Source organism: Crotalus tigris, unplaced genomic scaffold (assembly GCF_016545835.1).
Source record: "Crotalus tigris isolate CLP2741 ecotype Arizona unplaced genomic scaffold, ASM1654583v1 scf7180000019364.2947544272:3078424, whole genome shotgun sequence".
NCBI classification, from domain to species: domain Eukaryota; kingdom Metazoa; phylum Chordata; class Lepidosauria; order Squamata; family Viperidae; genus Crotalus; species Crotalus tigris.
This window is the reverse complement of record NW_024097500.1, coordinates 376,407-391,890: the sequence shown is the minus strand read 5'-3', so window position 1 is coordinate 391,890 and position 15,484 is coordinate 376,407. Positions and strand designations below refer to the sequence as shown.

Here is a 15,484-nt window from a genome sequence, read left to right as displayed (position 1 = left end):
CCCCTGCCCCGGAGCCCTGAGGCAGGGGTGGCCCTGGCTGTCTTCCAAGGACTTGTAGAGCCTTTGGCGTTCCCTCCCTCATCAGGAGGGAAGTCCAGTGAAGTCACTCGCAAGATTGCTTCTCTTCACGGACCAAGCTGCTCCTTTTCCAGGCTGGTGAGACCCCATCAAATTGCTGCCCCGTTGACAGACACTAAAGGGGGGGGGCTTCCCTCCACATCTTCCAATTCTTGTACTAAGCTCCTCGCCCGGAACAGAGGTGTTTACCGGTGGGAGTCGGGACTCGGCTCCCCAGGTGCCCTCAGGTTTCAGGGAAATAGGTGATTTTGCGGTCAGAGCCACAGCTGGGATCACAAACTACCTCCCGAGTATACAAACCAGCGCCTGGGTTCATGGACTAAGCGCAGTGTTTCTCAACCTTGACAATTTTAAGGCATGTGGACTTCAACTCCCAGAATTCCACAGCCAGCATTGCAATGTTTAAGCAACATCTGTCTCCTGATGTGAGAGAGGAGACAGATGTTGCTTAAACATTGCCGATCCTTACAGAACAGCGCCACCTGTTTTAAATTGAGAGTAAAGCAACGAAGCCGCATTTAGTTTACTCCATTTATTCCAAGGCTCTGAAAGTCATGCAGATCCAGACGGGGCTAAAAGACATAATTCCACATTCTTTAAAAGAAACTAAATGTTTTTCCCCAGCTCCCCTGATGAGGGGTCGGGAGATAGCAAATCTTAATTTTAAAAATTGTGTATTACAAGGACAATTTTACTACAAGCTATTAAGGCTGACACAAAATGGCAAACTCTGAGGAGTTAGCTGGTCAAAGAGGCTTTCGGATGCCAGAAATTCAAACTCGATTCCTGAGTTACTGGAGAAGGAAGCTGCCTTCGCTCTTCAGTTCTGGCCTTGCAGCCTGGGAGTGATGTGTTTTGCAGGTCAACAAACATGGAAGAGGCCAGGCCAGGCCCGGCTGTCATAGAAGTGTAGATGGATACATAGCAACTTCTCCAGATGTTGGAGATGCCTCCCTTTCCCACCCACCCCCAGCATCAGAAAGAGGAGAACAGGGACCCAGGGCCGTCCCCAGCTGGCTTTGCAGACCAGAGCCTCCCCACCTTGGTGGGCTGTGAAGCCTCAAAGGGCTCCCGGAGTCAAAAGCTGATCAGACCAAGGGGAACTTGGCTCTCGGCTCCCCTTCCTTTGGGTTCCTGCAAAGGGGGGAAGAAAGAGGAGTTCGGCTCAAGTAGCCATCTTGCCCTCCTGCCCCACCCTCCCAGCCTGCCCCAGGCCAACCTGAGCCAGGGGTTGGGCTAGAAGACCTCCAAGGTCCCTTGCAACTCTTGTTCTGTTAACCCCCAGCCCCCCCCCCCACGTACTTCTTGCGCTTCCCGTTGTTCACTGTGCTTCTTGGCCTGGAAAGAGGAAATAACCCAGTTGCAGTCTGCAGAGCCAGCTGGCTCAGGACTTGGCCCACAGCTGGAGGCTCCAGGAAGAGGAGAGAGGCGAAGAAGCCTGGCCTCTGAGGAGGCGGCTGCACAGGTCTGGAGCCCCCACCTCTGCCCTCCTGCTCAGAGACCCCTGCAGAGCCCCAGTGTGGAAAATGAGCCGGGTGACTTTGGGCTGGTCCCTCTCTCTCAGCCTAACCTGCCTCACGGGGTTGTTGTGGTGGGGAAAATAGGAGGAGGATATCTTCGCTACCTTGAGTTATTTGTAAAAATAATAAAGGTGGGAGAAAGCAAACAAGCAAGAAAAACAGGGAGGGAGGGAGGGAGGGAGGGAGGGGAGGGAGGGGAGGCAGGGTTGTGTGAACTAAGAATTGCTTGTCATCTTCCACCTCCAGCAATTCTCCCCCATTCCCCCACCCCTCTGACCAGCCACCCAGGACAGCCGCTGTTCGGCCCCCTTCCTCACCTGCATTCACACTCCGTGTGCTCCGTGAATTGCATCACCTCTATCTTCGAAGTCCCCTTGCGGGGATCCACCCGCATGATCTACCCGAGGGGAGAGACAGCCACCGTTCAGTTGCACCCCAGCAGCAGTCCAAGGCTGGGCTCTGCTCTTCCCAGCCCCCAAGAGCTATCCTGACACCCCCCACCCCACCCTGTCGCCTCAGCACGAACAGCCCCTGACCTCCCGACCGACGGAGCGCTTTCCTGTAGCGGTGCACGTGAGGCTTTCGTCGGCGCAGCAGCCACCGCATCGCAACACGGTGACACAGGAGGGCCTGAAGAGGTGGGCAACTTCATCGGGGTGCTCATCGAGGATGGACACTAGCATCTCCCTGGTCTGGCAGACGCTGCGTTCATACACTTCCATAAAGGGCATCGCTGAGGAGGGGAGGAAGAGAGTCAGGCGCTGCCTCGGCCTTCAGAGCCCCTCTTGCCTTAAGCCAAGCGCAGCCTTCCTTCCCTGGGTTGGGGGAAAGGCAGGTGGGGGGCGGGTAATCCCTCCTCTTCTCCAGCCGGGCCATTTCTCCCCTCCAGGCCCCTCACCCTGGGGGAAACGCTGCATGCGGCAACCCTGCAACCTTTGCCCTCCCCAGGGAGCCCGTTCCCACATGCTCTGAGCGAGCAGATGGCAGGGCGCCTGTCCGCCAGAGATCTCACCCAGAGGTTCTGGCCTGGGGCAGGGGCAGAGGTGGGGGTCCCCTTTTCTGCCCCCGGCTCTTTTCAAGGGCAAGAGCGATGCTCTGGGCACCACCCCCATTTACCAGATAAGATCTTAGAAGGGGAACTTGCCTTGTCCCTGCACTGTCCCCGATGGCCAGCCCTGCAAGAGAAGAAAGGCCCAGTTAGCAAAGGGTCCAGCCCTGAAGCTGGCACTGGGAGCATCACGGAGGGCAGGAAAGCGAGAAAACCAGGAAGTGCCAAAGACAAGAATGCATCTGCACCCGAGCCACGGTTCTAGTCCTCCATCTGGGTGGCGGCAGGGTCAGTGTTTTTCAAATTTAGCCACTTTAATGTGGACTTCAATTCCCAGAATTCCCCAGTCAGCCTGGAGTGGAAGTCCACACATCCCAAAGTGGCCAACTTTGAAAACTGCTGGTGTGGAATGTTTTAACCCTCACCCAGTTGCCTTGTCCGCGGCAGCTCCTGCCCAGTGGTCACAATGCAATGGCTAACTTTTGAAATCAAGAAGCTTCTATGCCACTGGTGACCACTAGAGGGAGATGCAGCGGGGCTCCCCAGAAGCACCAACTTGCTCTGTGCATCATCCTGCCAGGCAAGCCGGCTGGGGTGGCCACCGGTGTTAGTGGAGAGTCTGCCACCACCTACAGAGGTGATTTAATTCTCCTCTGCAGCAGAGGGTCGTGAATTCTCCAACCTTAGAAGTCACTTTTATTGGTTACCCTGACTAAATAACAGATTTAATCTGTTTTTCCCCCGTGAGGAGTTAATCCCAGGTAAGATCCCCACCAGGGAACCCCAGAGTTTCTCACCTGGATGCAGAAGAGGATGGCAACTGCCAGCAGGTACGCAGCCATGGCCTATCTCCTCCTGGCTTCACAGCTGCTCAGAAGAAGGAGATGGGGTGAGATCTGAGCTGGGCAAATTTCAGACTGGGGTGGTGGTGGTGGTGAGGTTTAACAGGACAAGAGAAAGGCAGAAGCTGTTGGACAACAGCAGGCACAGAGTAGGCAAAGCCCAGAAGCTGGCAGGGCCTGGCAGTCCGTTCCTCTGGGATCTGCTGTCTGAGTGTGGAAAGCAAAGAGCAGCTATAAGAGGAACAGAGAGGGTCCAGCCCAAAGGTGGAGAAGGGGCAGAGAGGAGAAGCAATGGGGCACAGCCTATAGGAAAGAAACACATAGAGTGGAGTCACTCTCCACCTCCCGCTGGCCAGCCCCAAAAGTGGGGGGGAGACAGCCAGATCCCTGCCTGAGCCAGTAGGGGAAGGGCAGGAGCCTTCATGGCAGAAAGGTGCCAATGTGGGTGGCACCCTTTGGTTTGGTCCTGTGTGGCAAGGCCATGTGATGCTGAGCCCAGATTCCGCTGCATTTTTTGTGGCTGCACATAAAACCTTGGCTGTGAACACACGATGGAAAACACAAGGTGTTCCCCCCCCCACAAGGAACCCTGCAGATGTGCAGCCCCTCCCCTGCCCCACCTGCTGGAATAAGCACTGGGGTCGGTCAGGGGGACAAGTAGCCATCTGCTTTGGGGGCATCTCTCTGTTGACTTCAGCAGAACTAGGCAAAAAGCTGCAGGCCTGGCATTTTGCTCCTTCCCAATCAATTCCCATTCTGGGAAATTTTGCTGACCTTGCCTAGTATTAAGAATATAAAAAAATATTATTTAGTTTTTCAATAACTTATATATAAATTTTAATATTTTATAGATTGAATTACTTTTTTTTCTCTTTATATTTTTCATTATTACTCTACTTATATTTCCTTTCTTCTTTCTTTCTCTTTATTCTTTTTCTTTTTAAGTATTTTTTATTTTTTAATAATTATGTTTATATATATATATTATTGTTAATTACTTTATTAGTTGTTTAAGTAATGTATTTAGACTTATCTATGGTTTATATATATTTTTTAAGAATTTAAGAAACTTTAACTAAGCCTATATTCAGCTCTGGGAAGGTTGAGGGAGGGAACGGGAGGTCTGGGGTGGGTTGGGGAGGGTTGTTTTTTTTTCTTGTAAAAATTTTAAAAATTTTCAATAAAAAAAAAAGAATTTAATACAATTTAAAACAGTCCTGCTGTTTTTAGTCTATTGTAGGAAGCGCTTTTGGTTTAAGAGGTACAATACAAATATTTCTAACAAATATAGTAATGCTGCATATTTCAGTAGAAACTGTGGAAACATAACTTTAATAAAGTATAAAGTTATACTTTAGGATCTGTAATCTGTGCTCTTCAGGCAGAAATTAAATGTCCAGTTCAGCCCTTCTACTTTAGTAAGGCTCCTTGCTATCAGCCCCCTCTGCCACAAAGACCCTGCAGGAGAAGGGCAGTGTGGACAACCGTGGGATCTGGCAGGGTGAGAGCTGTGAATCATAAACACAAAGCTTTCGCTGTGTCCCTGCACAACAGATACAGTGCCCTTGCTGACCTTAATAGGGACATTAAAGAAATAGGTAAGGTATTTGTGATGATAACCCAAATAAGCAGGGGATCGTGGTCTGAGATAAAGAACTTGTTTTCGACAGGGAGAAGTGTGAATCAGGTATTACACATCAGTCATGCAAGAACAGAAAGACATTCAAAAAGAAAAGCCACCTTCTGGTTGGTGATTCAATTATAAGGGATGTAAATTTAGGAAAGGATACAGAAGTTTTGAAAGAGGTCAGGTATCTCCCAGGTGCTATTGCCAGTAGGGACAAGAAGCGTATTTCTAAAATAGTCAAGAATGCCAGTAAGGATTGTGATGTGGAGGCTATTATACATCTTGGCACTAACGATCTGTCCCAAAAAGATGCGCTCTCTGTGCAGAATGATTTCCAGAGCTTGGGGCAGGAACTTAGCAGAATAGGCTGTAGGCTTACTTTTTCAGAGGTTTTACCAGTGTATAAGGAGCAAAATGGAAAAGGCCAGCGTATAGCAGAATTCAATATGTGGCTAAAGGAGTGGTGTAAAGAGAAAGGCTTTGGTTATATTAGTCACAATGTCTGTAGCTGGTCCAATGAAAAAATGTACAAAAGGGATGGTTTACATCAGCGGTTCTCAACCTGTGGGTCGCGACCCCATTTGGGGTCGAACGACCATTTTACGGGGGTCGCCAAACAACGCGATCCGCCATTTTTTCCCCTCAGGGCGGCGCCGCGCATGCGCGGCGTGTCCTTATGACCAGGGTCGCCGTATAAAAAGGTTGAGAACCACTGGTTTACATCCATCAAAAAAAGGGACTGAACTACTCGGCAATAAATTCACAGATTTTCTGGAGGAATATTTAAACTAAACAGCAGGGACAGTGAATTAACTGATACAGAACATCCCTTCCCCCCGCAATCTAAAAATTATTGGGCTACCAGTGCATGTAACATAGATGTGTGTGTGGACAAGAATATCAACCTTGCTGTCAAGCAAAATCAAGCTTTTAATAGCGAGTGCCAAACAAGTGCACTAACCAAATAGGTGGTAAGAAAATAGGGGAACTCAGGCACCACACAGGTTATGTAGAAAGTAAACACAGGGTCAGTTATCAAGGACTCAAATGTCTATATACCAATGCACAGAGTATGAACAGCAAACAGAGTGAACTAGAAATTCAGGTTAATGAGGGCAGATATGATATTGTTGCCATTACGGAAACATGGTGGGATGAAACCCACAAATGGAACACAGCTAGAGGGATTTAAATTATTTAAAAGAAACAGACCAAGTCCTAGTGGACAATCACTTAAATATGAGCCAGCAGTGTGCTGCATCTGCCAAAAAAGCCAACACAGTGCTAGGCTGCATTAACAGAGGGATAGAATCAAGATCATGTGAAGTATTAATACCACTTTACAATGCCTTGGTAAGGCCACACTTGGAATACTGCATCCAGTTTTGGTCACCACGATGTAAAAAAGATGTTGAGACTCTAGAAAGAGTACAGAGAAGAGCAACAAAGATGATTAGGGGATTGGAGGCTAAAATATATAAGGAACCGTTGCTGGAATTGATTATGTCTAGTTTAATAAAGAGAAGGACAAGGGGGGATATGACAGCAGTGTTCCAATATTTCAGGGGCTGCCCCAAAGAAGAGGGAGTCAAGCTGTTCTCAAAAGCATCTGAAGGCAGGACAAGAAGCAACGGATGGAAACTAATCAGGGAGAGAAACAACCTAGAACTAAGGAGAAACTTCTTGACAGAACAATTAACCAGTGGAACAACCTGCCTCCAGAAGCAGTGAATGCTCCAGTTTTTAAGAAGAGACTGGACAGCCATTTGTCCGAAATGGTATAGGGTTTCTTGCCTGAGCAGGGGGTTGGACTAGATGACCTCCAAGGTCCCTTCCAATTATTATTTATTATTGATGATGATGATGATGTAGTTGCAGTGCAGCTCAGCACACAGCCATGCCCCCTCCCCCCCAAAAGGGGCCCAAATTCTCCAAGGCATCGGAGGGTGAGCTCTAAGGCTGGCTGCCTGTCAGGCCTCCAATGCAACTCGGAGGGTCCCGACAGGCCAGGCAGGGGTCTGCAGGTGTTACGCAGCAGCCTCTGGGTCCCTGGGTGCAGCTGCGGGATGCTTCGGAGGCTGGTCCGCTCGCTCTTCCCTTCGCGCCCCGGAGCCGACTTCGACAATTGCACCCGGTGCCCTTCACCTCACGGACCCCTTAACCTGACAAGCAGGCAAAGCCCCCCCCCCCGCCACCTCAATAAGCGACGCTTGTGGGTAGCTCCCACGTAAATGTGTGGATTCCACCTAGTGGAGCCGCCCTGATGGCCGGCTGGCGGGTGGGGTGGGGTGGGGTTCGGCCATGAAACTCCATTAGCTGCCCCAGAGAGGAAAAGCCCAAAATATTGCAAAGGCTGCATATCCTGGTTTAAAGAAAGCCGTTTCTCCACCAGCAGGCATCTTGGCTTGGCTTCTTGAATCCAGCCAGTCTTCTCTTGTAGGGGACCCCCGAAAGCTGCCCTGAGTTTTCCAACGTCCAACGCCCCTTTCGAGAGGCCCGGCTGGATGCAGCCAAAGGGGAAAGGGAGGGACTGGGGGGTTCTGTGAGGAGGGGAGCGCTTTGGTCCCCTGCCGCTGTTTTTCAAACTCGGCAATTTTAAGTTGTGTGGACTCCCAGAATTCCCCAGCCAGCATCCACCATCTGTCAGTGGGGAAATTCTTTTGGGGTCTCCGGGGTGCTTGAAAGAAATCTATCTGATTGCTAAGCGTTGACCCTGACTCAATGACCCATAATCCAGGGCGTTTGGGGACGAGTGACCTTGATGTGGATGGGAAGGGCGGCAGGGCTGCTGGGTGATCAGCCTTCTTCTCCCCATTGATCTCTCCTTCGACCCCCACCGTAGTGTCAGCGTCCCCCGCCCTGGAAGAGGATCGCGGCCGCTCTCCGGCCGCCTGACCAGGAAAGAGCGCCGTAGCCCCGGAGTGCGGCGGCCTGACGGCAAAGGGCGCAAAGCGAGGCCAGGCCCTGCCCGGCGCCCGCCCTCCGGGTACACTGCCCCTGCCCAAGGAGGCTCTGTGCGGCATGACGCGGCTACGGTCCTCGCTCTGCTTTTTTTAGCTTCCCGGACCAGCTGGGCGAGAGGCACCGACGCCAGCAGGCCCTCCTCGGCTGAGCCGGCTTTTACCTCACCGGTGACTCAGCCTAGGCTGGGAGGCGTGTTCCCCGCGTCACTTGTGAATGTACCCTACGGGGCCGGTGGGGGGCGGAGAGACGGGCGCGCCTCCACGCTGAGATGCGCGAGAAGCCGGTGCGCGGCCGGCCGGCGCAAGGCAGGCGGGGCGGCGAATGCCGTCAGCCGCGGTGGCGGCGGCGGCGGGCTCGGTCCGGCGGGGCCGCGGCTTCCCGGGCGAGCGCGCGCGCGCGAGGGGCGCAGGGCTAAGAATAGCGCGGCTGACGCGCGGCGCGCAAGAGGGAGCCGCGCCGGCCCCCGCGCTAATTTGAGAGCCGCCGCGCCCGAAATAGCATCCGCGGGAGCTGCGGCGCGAGCGGGATGACGCGGGCACCGGCGCAGCGGCTGAATCAGAGGCCGGCGGGGCTCACGCGGCCCGGCCCGGCCCCGGCAGCCTCTGCCCCCCGCGGGCCGCGCCCCGATCGCGGGTCGGGGCTACCGAGGGCGCCGCAGCCGGAGCGGAGATCCGCCTTCTTTCCTCGCCGCGATCCGCGAGGACCGGCTCTTTCCCTGCCGAGCCCACCGCAGCCGCGCGGCCGGAGGGAAGCCGGGCTCGGGGGCTTTGCGGGCGCCGGGCTGGGGCTGCTCGGGGCCCTCCCGCGACCCCCGTCGACCTTCTGCAGCCGCTGCGACAGGCGCTCACCTGGAATGACCCGCGCCGATTTGGCCGCCAGGGGACGCCCGAGGGCGGCGCTCCTTTGACCCAGCTGAACGGCCGAAGGAAGGCGCGGGTCCCGGCGCCTTCCGGGGTTCGCCGAGGGGCAGCCCTGCGTGTCCCTGCCTGCCCGCTGTGGGTCCCTCCGAGCCCCTCAACCCCTCCCCTTCCTTGCCGGCCTCGGCTTGGCCCCTTCGGTCCCCCAGCTGCGGCATCGCGCGAGCTTTGCTGGCGGAAGGACCAGCAGAGGCAGCGACTGACTCTTCCTGCAGTCCGCAGGACTCGGCCTCAGGACACTCGCCCGCCCCAAAATGTTGCCAAGGGTGGCCTGATGGGAGAGGAATTGTCTGTTCGTCCCATTAGCATCCGCTCGCTCTTTTCCAGAGGATTCGCTTCCTTCAGGAACTCGGAGAAAATTTGGCCACAGCACTAGAAAACGGAAACTGATGCCTGTGTGGGGGGGGGGGGGGAAATGAAAGAGCTGTTTGCACATATGGCACACTGCAGGTCCTGGAAGGAAAAGGGGCAGAGAGCAGGTGGGTGGTCTTTTGAATGTCCAGAAGGCAACTCTCGCTAACTGGGGTGTCTGGAAGGGTCTCCCTGGAAGGACCAGGCTACGGTGCCAGCCTGCTATCTGGTCCAAAATCTCCTTTTCAAAACAATGCCTGGATATGTGGCGTGGCTGGAATTTTGCTTCCTTACAGCTTTAGCTGGCTTGAATGAAGTTTGGTGACCACGTGATTGGAAGGATTGGAGAAGGTTGTTCTACCCTTTCCTTTCCCCCCATTTTTGCCTTTTCTCTGAAAAGGGCTTCAGCTGCCTATTTGCTCTTTTTCTACAACTTTTCAGTTACACAGTGTCCTCCTCCCTTACAGAGAAACTGCAGAACTTTTAAGTAACCCACGAGGCGAGAAAGGGGTGCCGATTTGCCATCGCTTGTAAAATTCCCCCATTCCTGTAACGACCCAGAGACACACTTCCATGAATGCAGCACTCTGAAGCAGTGCCAGGCTGAGGTCAGGAATCTGTTTCTGGGGCCCAGGTGGTTCTCTGTGAAATGTTCTTCCCTGTGCTGGAGCTTTCCAATCATAAAATGCAAATAATGGTAAAAGTTTCCCCTTTCCATTCGCGGTCAACTGTAGGGGGCGGCTTCCTGGCCGAGGCAGCCAGCATTGTCCAAAGACAGTTTCTGTGGTCACGTGGCCAGCATGATTGTATGCTGAGGCACATGGCACCTATTTCTCTCCTCGCCTTTGCCTGCTGTCAAGCTGCTAGGTGGGCAGGAGCTGGGGCAAGGAACAGGAGCTCACCCCATTGCGTGGCACTCGGGCCTCGAACCAGGGCTGCCAGCTTTCCAGCTGACAAGTTCAGCATCTTTAACCACTTAGACATAGCACCATCCAAAGATGCAGCCTTGGTGTTACATAAATAGCCTTGGTACCATGCAGGAACTCTAGAGGGCACAGGAGACAGAGACAGAGAAAAGGGGGGGGGGAGCTGTAGGACGGCACAGAAATGGGCGGGGCGGTGGCAGGGTTGCCCCAAGGGGGAGGGTGTGTACCAGGCCAGGTTTTGACCCTGGGCAGGAAAAGAACCAAGGGCAGGGAGAAAAACAGCTGTAAGGCCCACTGAGGCAGGAAAGGCAGAACAGGATACCATGTAGTGGAGGATGTATCTGCCATGCAACCATTTATTATTTTATTTTTTATTAATTTAGCACAATTTTTAAATTGCTCAATAGCAGAAGCTGTCTGGGTGGTTTACTTTAAACACACCAAAGAAGAAACAAGACAACTTAAGCTGAAATATACTAATAACATCAAATAAAAGGCAAAATAAACTACAAATTTAACCACAGCAAGGCAGACGTCAAAATCTAAAATAAACCTGTCCAATTTGCAGTCCAGTAATTCACACGTGGCCCTGGACAGCTAGTAATGCGGCTCCACAACAGAGTAAAAAATATTTACAAATAAAGGAAGTTTGTTAGTTATATGCACCCTATATCTTTTATATGTGGCCCAACACAATTCCTCTCCACTTGATGTGACCTCGGCAAGCCAAAAAGTCGGGACAACCACGATCTAAAGCAATACCACTAGAATAAAAAGAAAAAGACTTGGAATTTTGGGGGGGGAACTTTGAGGTTACTTTATGCACAAAAATGAAAGGATGCTTCGATCCCCACAATGGACAAATGGCTGCAAAAGTTGGTGAAGTTAGTAGAGAGGGCGAAATTGCTTCAATTAAAAGAAAAAACACACTTTTGTTTCTACTTGAAACCAATTCTGGACTTTGTGCTTGAGGTAGGAAAAAACCAAAACTTTGATTTTGGGTTTTACCAATTAGACAGGTTTGTTCTAGAAATGACTAGTTTAAATTATTTTGTAAAAGTAAAAAGTTGAGGTTGCATGTTATTATCTTATTCTACTGCATCAAAGGGAATCGGAAGTCAATGCCTTTTCTTTCTTTTTCCCCTTTTCCCTCCCCTTCTTCCCTGTTTTTCCTACTATTTTCTTTTGCATTTTATGTTACAAACTAATAAAAACAAATAAATAAGGCAATGCAACTTAAAAGTTTTCCCTGGTGCCGAAATGATAGTTGAGCCTATTTTGGGAGGGGATTCCAGCATCCCCCCCCCATTTTACTCTGCCCTCCTTCTGAGACCCACTCACCCCTTTGCTTTCTCCCTCTCTCCCCCACTCCCTCCTCAGCCCCTCCCAGCCGGGAGGCCCCATTTTGTCGGGAGCAAAACATCTGTCTCTTAGCAACATATTTTGGCTTCCCATTCTGTCTGTTGTTGTTTACTGAGGCCAGAGGCCAAATTCTTCTGGACAGGGTCCAGAGCCCGCAGCCTGGTGGGGAAAGGCTGGATTGCCACTGCCAGCAGTTCCTGGCACGCAAGGCAGGAGGGGAATGTTGGAATGCACAGCACCGGCCCGCAGTCACCTTTCACAGGCAAAAACTCAGCTGCGTCCCTTCGCTGACACACTTACCCAGATAAGGAATCCTGTTCCTGCCCTAGGCTGCAAATCTCTCTCCCTCACTCCCTCTCTCTCTCACACACACACATACACAGAGACACAGACACAGACACACACACACACACACACACACACACACACACACACACACACACACACACACGAGATGCCCTTCCCAGAAACCCTGTGAGCATCCTTTACTCACCAGCTGTTGCAATGATGTTTACATCGTTGCATTCATCCATGTTCCACGGCTGACACATCTGGAAGGCTTTGTGTGGTGGACCGAGCAACCTGCATCGGAATGGGGGGGGGAGGTTATGTGAAGAGCCAATTCAATTCAATTCACAGCTCAATTTCGGTCTCTCTGAAAAAGGGCAACTTTTTAGTTTCAGAGATCCACACTGCCAGAACAAAGCCCAAGCCCAGAGCCAGGGGGGCCCAATCTGAGCCCCCAGAGGGTTGGCAGCATCTCCCTGGCCTCAGTCCTGCACAATTGCCCAGGATCTTCTGGCCAGAAGGTCTGCTTAACCGTTATGGCAGCATTTCTCAACCGTGGCAGCTTGAAGAGGAATGGACTTCAACTCCCAGAATTCCCCAGCCAGCAAAGCAAAGTTGGCAGGGGAATTCTGGGAGATGAAGTCCACATCTCCTCAAGCTGCCACGGTTAAGAAGCCCTCTTCGGGGTTTCGGTCCTCCTCAACAATGAAAGCTCAAAGCTGGCCTTGGGCCAGAGCAACCCCCCCCCCACGTAGATGGGAACAAAAATCAGAGGACAGAGTGCGAAATACGCTGTCTTGCAGTCCAGAAGAAAAGCCGGCTAGATATCTAACCAGGGATTGGGGCAAATTTTCATTTTCAAGGTAACAGGAAGGGAAGATAATTAAAATCATGGAGTACAACCACATTATGAACTGTAATGGTAAAAAGCCTGACCCTTAAGGCCCCATTGTTCTTGTGAATTTTTCAAGCTTTCTCTACTCGCGCGAGGTCGGCACTGCCTGTGGACAGACCCTTATTTTTCAAAATGTCAAGCAGCAAATCCCTTTAAAACTCTCATTTTTTTCATCTTCAAGAAAACTATAGATAGTCCTCAATTTACGACTACAATTGGGGCATTTGCTAAGGGAGTTTTACCTCATTTTATGACTTTTCTTGCCAGAGTTGTTAAGTGAATCATCACAGTTCTTAAGTAACAAGGTTGTTAAGTGAATACGGCTTCCCCCATTGACTTTGCTTGTCAAAAGGTCGCAAAAGGGGATCACGTGACTCCAGGACGCTGCAACGGCCATAAATATGAAGCAGTTGCCAAGTGCCCGAATTTTGATTATTGAACCATGGAGATCCTGCAATGGTCATAAGTGTGAAAAACGGTCGTAAGTCACTTTTTTCAATGCCGTTGCTACTTGGGTCACTAAGTGAACTGTTATTGTAAGTAGAGGACCGCCTGTATTCTTGTTACTTAATACTTACTTAAATGAATAAGCCGACTGAGCAACGAGAGGGAAAGAAACCCTCGGCGTAACGTTTCATAGGCAGGTCAGTCATTTTCTCTCCTGCGCTGCTCTGCCCTGGGTTTCCTGGTGTTGCTGTCTGCCAGATGGGGAGACTACAATTCCCAGGATGCTCAGCTGCAGCCGAGATTCCAATGGAGAGCCCCAGGGGCCAGAGGGGCCCATCCGCCGCCCGTGGCTGCCCGGGGCGAAGCCTCTTTTCACGGCCTCTTCAGCAACCAGAGTCAAGAAGCCGGCTGAGCGCAGCGCACCGACGCGGAAGGAAGCGCGCAGCGGCCGCGCCGTCTGGTCTCTCCCCGAAGTCCCCGGGCGCCGGCTGCCTTCTCCGCCTGCAGGGGGCTCCCGCGGAAGGCCGCCCTCCGGAGCGGTTTCCCTACGGAGGGCACCATGGGCCTTGTAGTAGGCCACGGCACCCTCGCCGCGGCTGTCGGAGCCTGGCCAGCGGCCAGCGGAGGCCGAACTTTTTCTCCGAACCGCCCCAAAGCAGGCCCAGCAGGAGCTTCGCGTGGCAACAAACCCTCGTCTGGCGGGCAGACCCGAAACGGCGCCGGGTGCCCGGAAAGGGTCCCCGCGTCTCCCGCGGAAAGCAGGTCGGAGGCGCCGGCAGCGCTTGTCCCACGCGAGCGGGGGGGGGCGCCCTCCTCCCTCCGTGACACACGTGAATGGCCCCTGCGGAGCCACACACACACACCCCGCCCCGTTCTCACGACCAGGAACGCGGCCGAAACACAGGAACCGCGACAGGCACCGCCCCCCGCTGGCTCCGCCCCTCAGGAGGCTGCCCGGGCTGGGGAGGCCCGCCCCCTTCGGGCCGTTGTCAGGGCAGCGGCGCCGTTGCCCGGAAACATCAACAAACGAAAGGTGACGTCAGCGGAGAATGGAACGCTGTAGCCGGGCAACGGCGGGTTGTTTGTTCTCTTCGGCCGGCCGCGTGGTCGGCGGGGCCGCGCGAGACCCCGGCGCGGACCACGAGGCCCCTCGCGAGCCCCACGCGCTGGACTACAAAGCCCATGGCACGCTCCCTGCCCCTCCCGGGATTTCTGTCCCCGGGCCTCCCCCGGCGGCGTTGCCTTCTTCCCCGGCTGGTTCCCGGAGGGCCGAGCTGCCTTCGCCGGCCTTGCCGGACAACGGAGCCGCAGGAAAGACCCCGCCGCGACCGACCCTCGTTTAAGGAAGCGACGGAAGAGCCCGGGAGAGCGTCCGCGGGCGGCGAGGACTGGAACCCAGGCACGACCCCTCCTCCGCTCCCCGCCCCCGCCTTCCTTCCCCCCTGCGCGCCCGCCGGTCGGGCCACAGACGCCCCTGACCTGCCCGCGAAGGACGCCCCCCGCCCCCGTCTCCCCTTGGTCTCTCTTCCGGGCTGTCAGGCCCAGCGGCCCTTCAGCACCACCGGGGGAGCCAGAGCAGGAAGCTCTGTGGGTGGGCCGGGGGTCTCCGGGATCTGCCTGCCTGCCTGTCTTTTCAAAACTGCCCCCCCCTTCACAGAGGGGCTGAGGGTGATGTAGAAATAAAATACATTATTGAAAAGCTTACCTCTACTCTATCCCCCCTCCACACCTATGGTGGGCATTTTCCAATGATGTCAGCAGGGATGGGAGTCCCAGTGGGTTTCTCTGAAGCCTCCCCCTCCTGCTCTAAAGACCACCCACCCTATTGCAACCAGCCTTCCCAGAGCCCCCTCCCTTCCCACCACAGGTTGAACTGGTGGGGGTGGAGGGGGTGGCTGTTATTACTCTTGTGTGGATTGTTTCCAAGTCCAGAGCCAATTCGTCCCTGTCCCACCATCACAGGTCCCTGTGTGGCACACTGACACACACGTACACACATGTTACTGCCTGCTGCTGCAGTTTTCCTTCCAGCTCATGTGAGAGGCAGAAGCCAGAGAAACATGTGTGTTTGTATTTCAGCTGGAAAGGAAGGAAGGGGATTCTGAGACACAATGTGCAGCCAAAAATGGAGTGGTTGAATGCCTGCACATCTCCCACAGCACGGGAGGGTCCTGTCCAGCTGAAGCTCATGCCAGAGCCAGGAGAGGGAGGGAGGGAGA

The 15,484-nt window shown here is 53.4% G+C and overlaps 1 protein-coding gene across 1 annotated transcript; it reads right to left on the bottom strand.

The window, feature by feature from the left end:
• Positions 1-595: 595 nt before the first annotated feature.
• Positions 596-3,726, bottom strand: LOC120316470 (snake venom vascular endothelial growth factor toxin cratrin). Its single transcript, XM_039362118.1, has 6 exons — positions 3,444-3,726; positions 2,743-2,773; positions 2,135-2,331; positions 1,916-1,995; positions 1,381-1,416; positions 596-1,212 (listed from the first exon to the last, which is right to left on the bottom strand). Exons 1-6 carry the CDS (start codon positions 3,486-3,488, stop codon positions 1,167-1,169), a joined length of 435 nt encoding a protein of 144 aa, XP_039218052.1. The 5' UTR covers positions 3,489-3,726; the 3' UTR covers positions 596-1,166.
• Between the last annotated feature and the right edge of the window lie 11,758 nt (positions 3,727-15,484).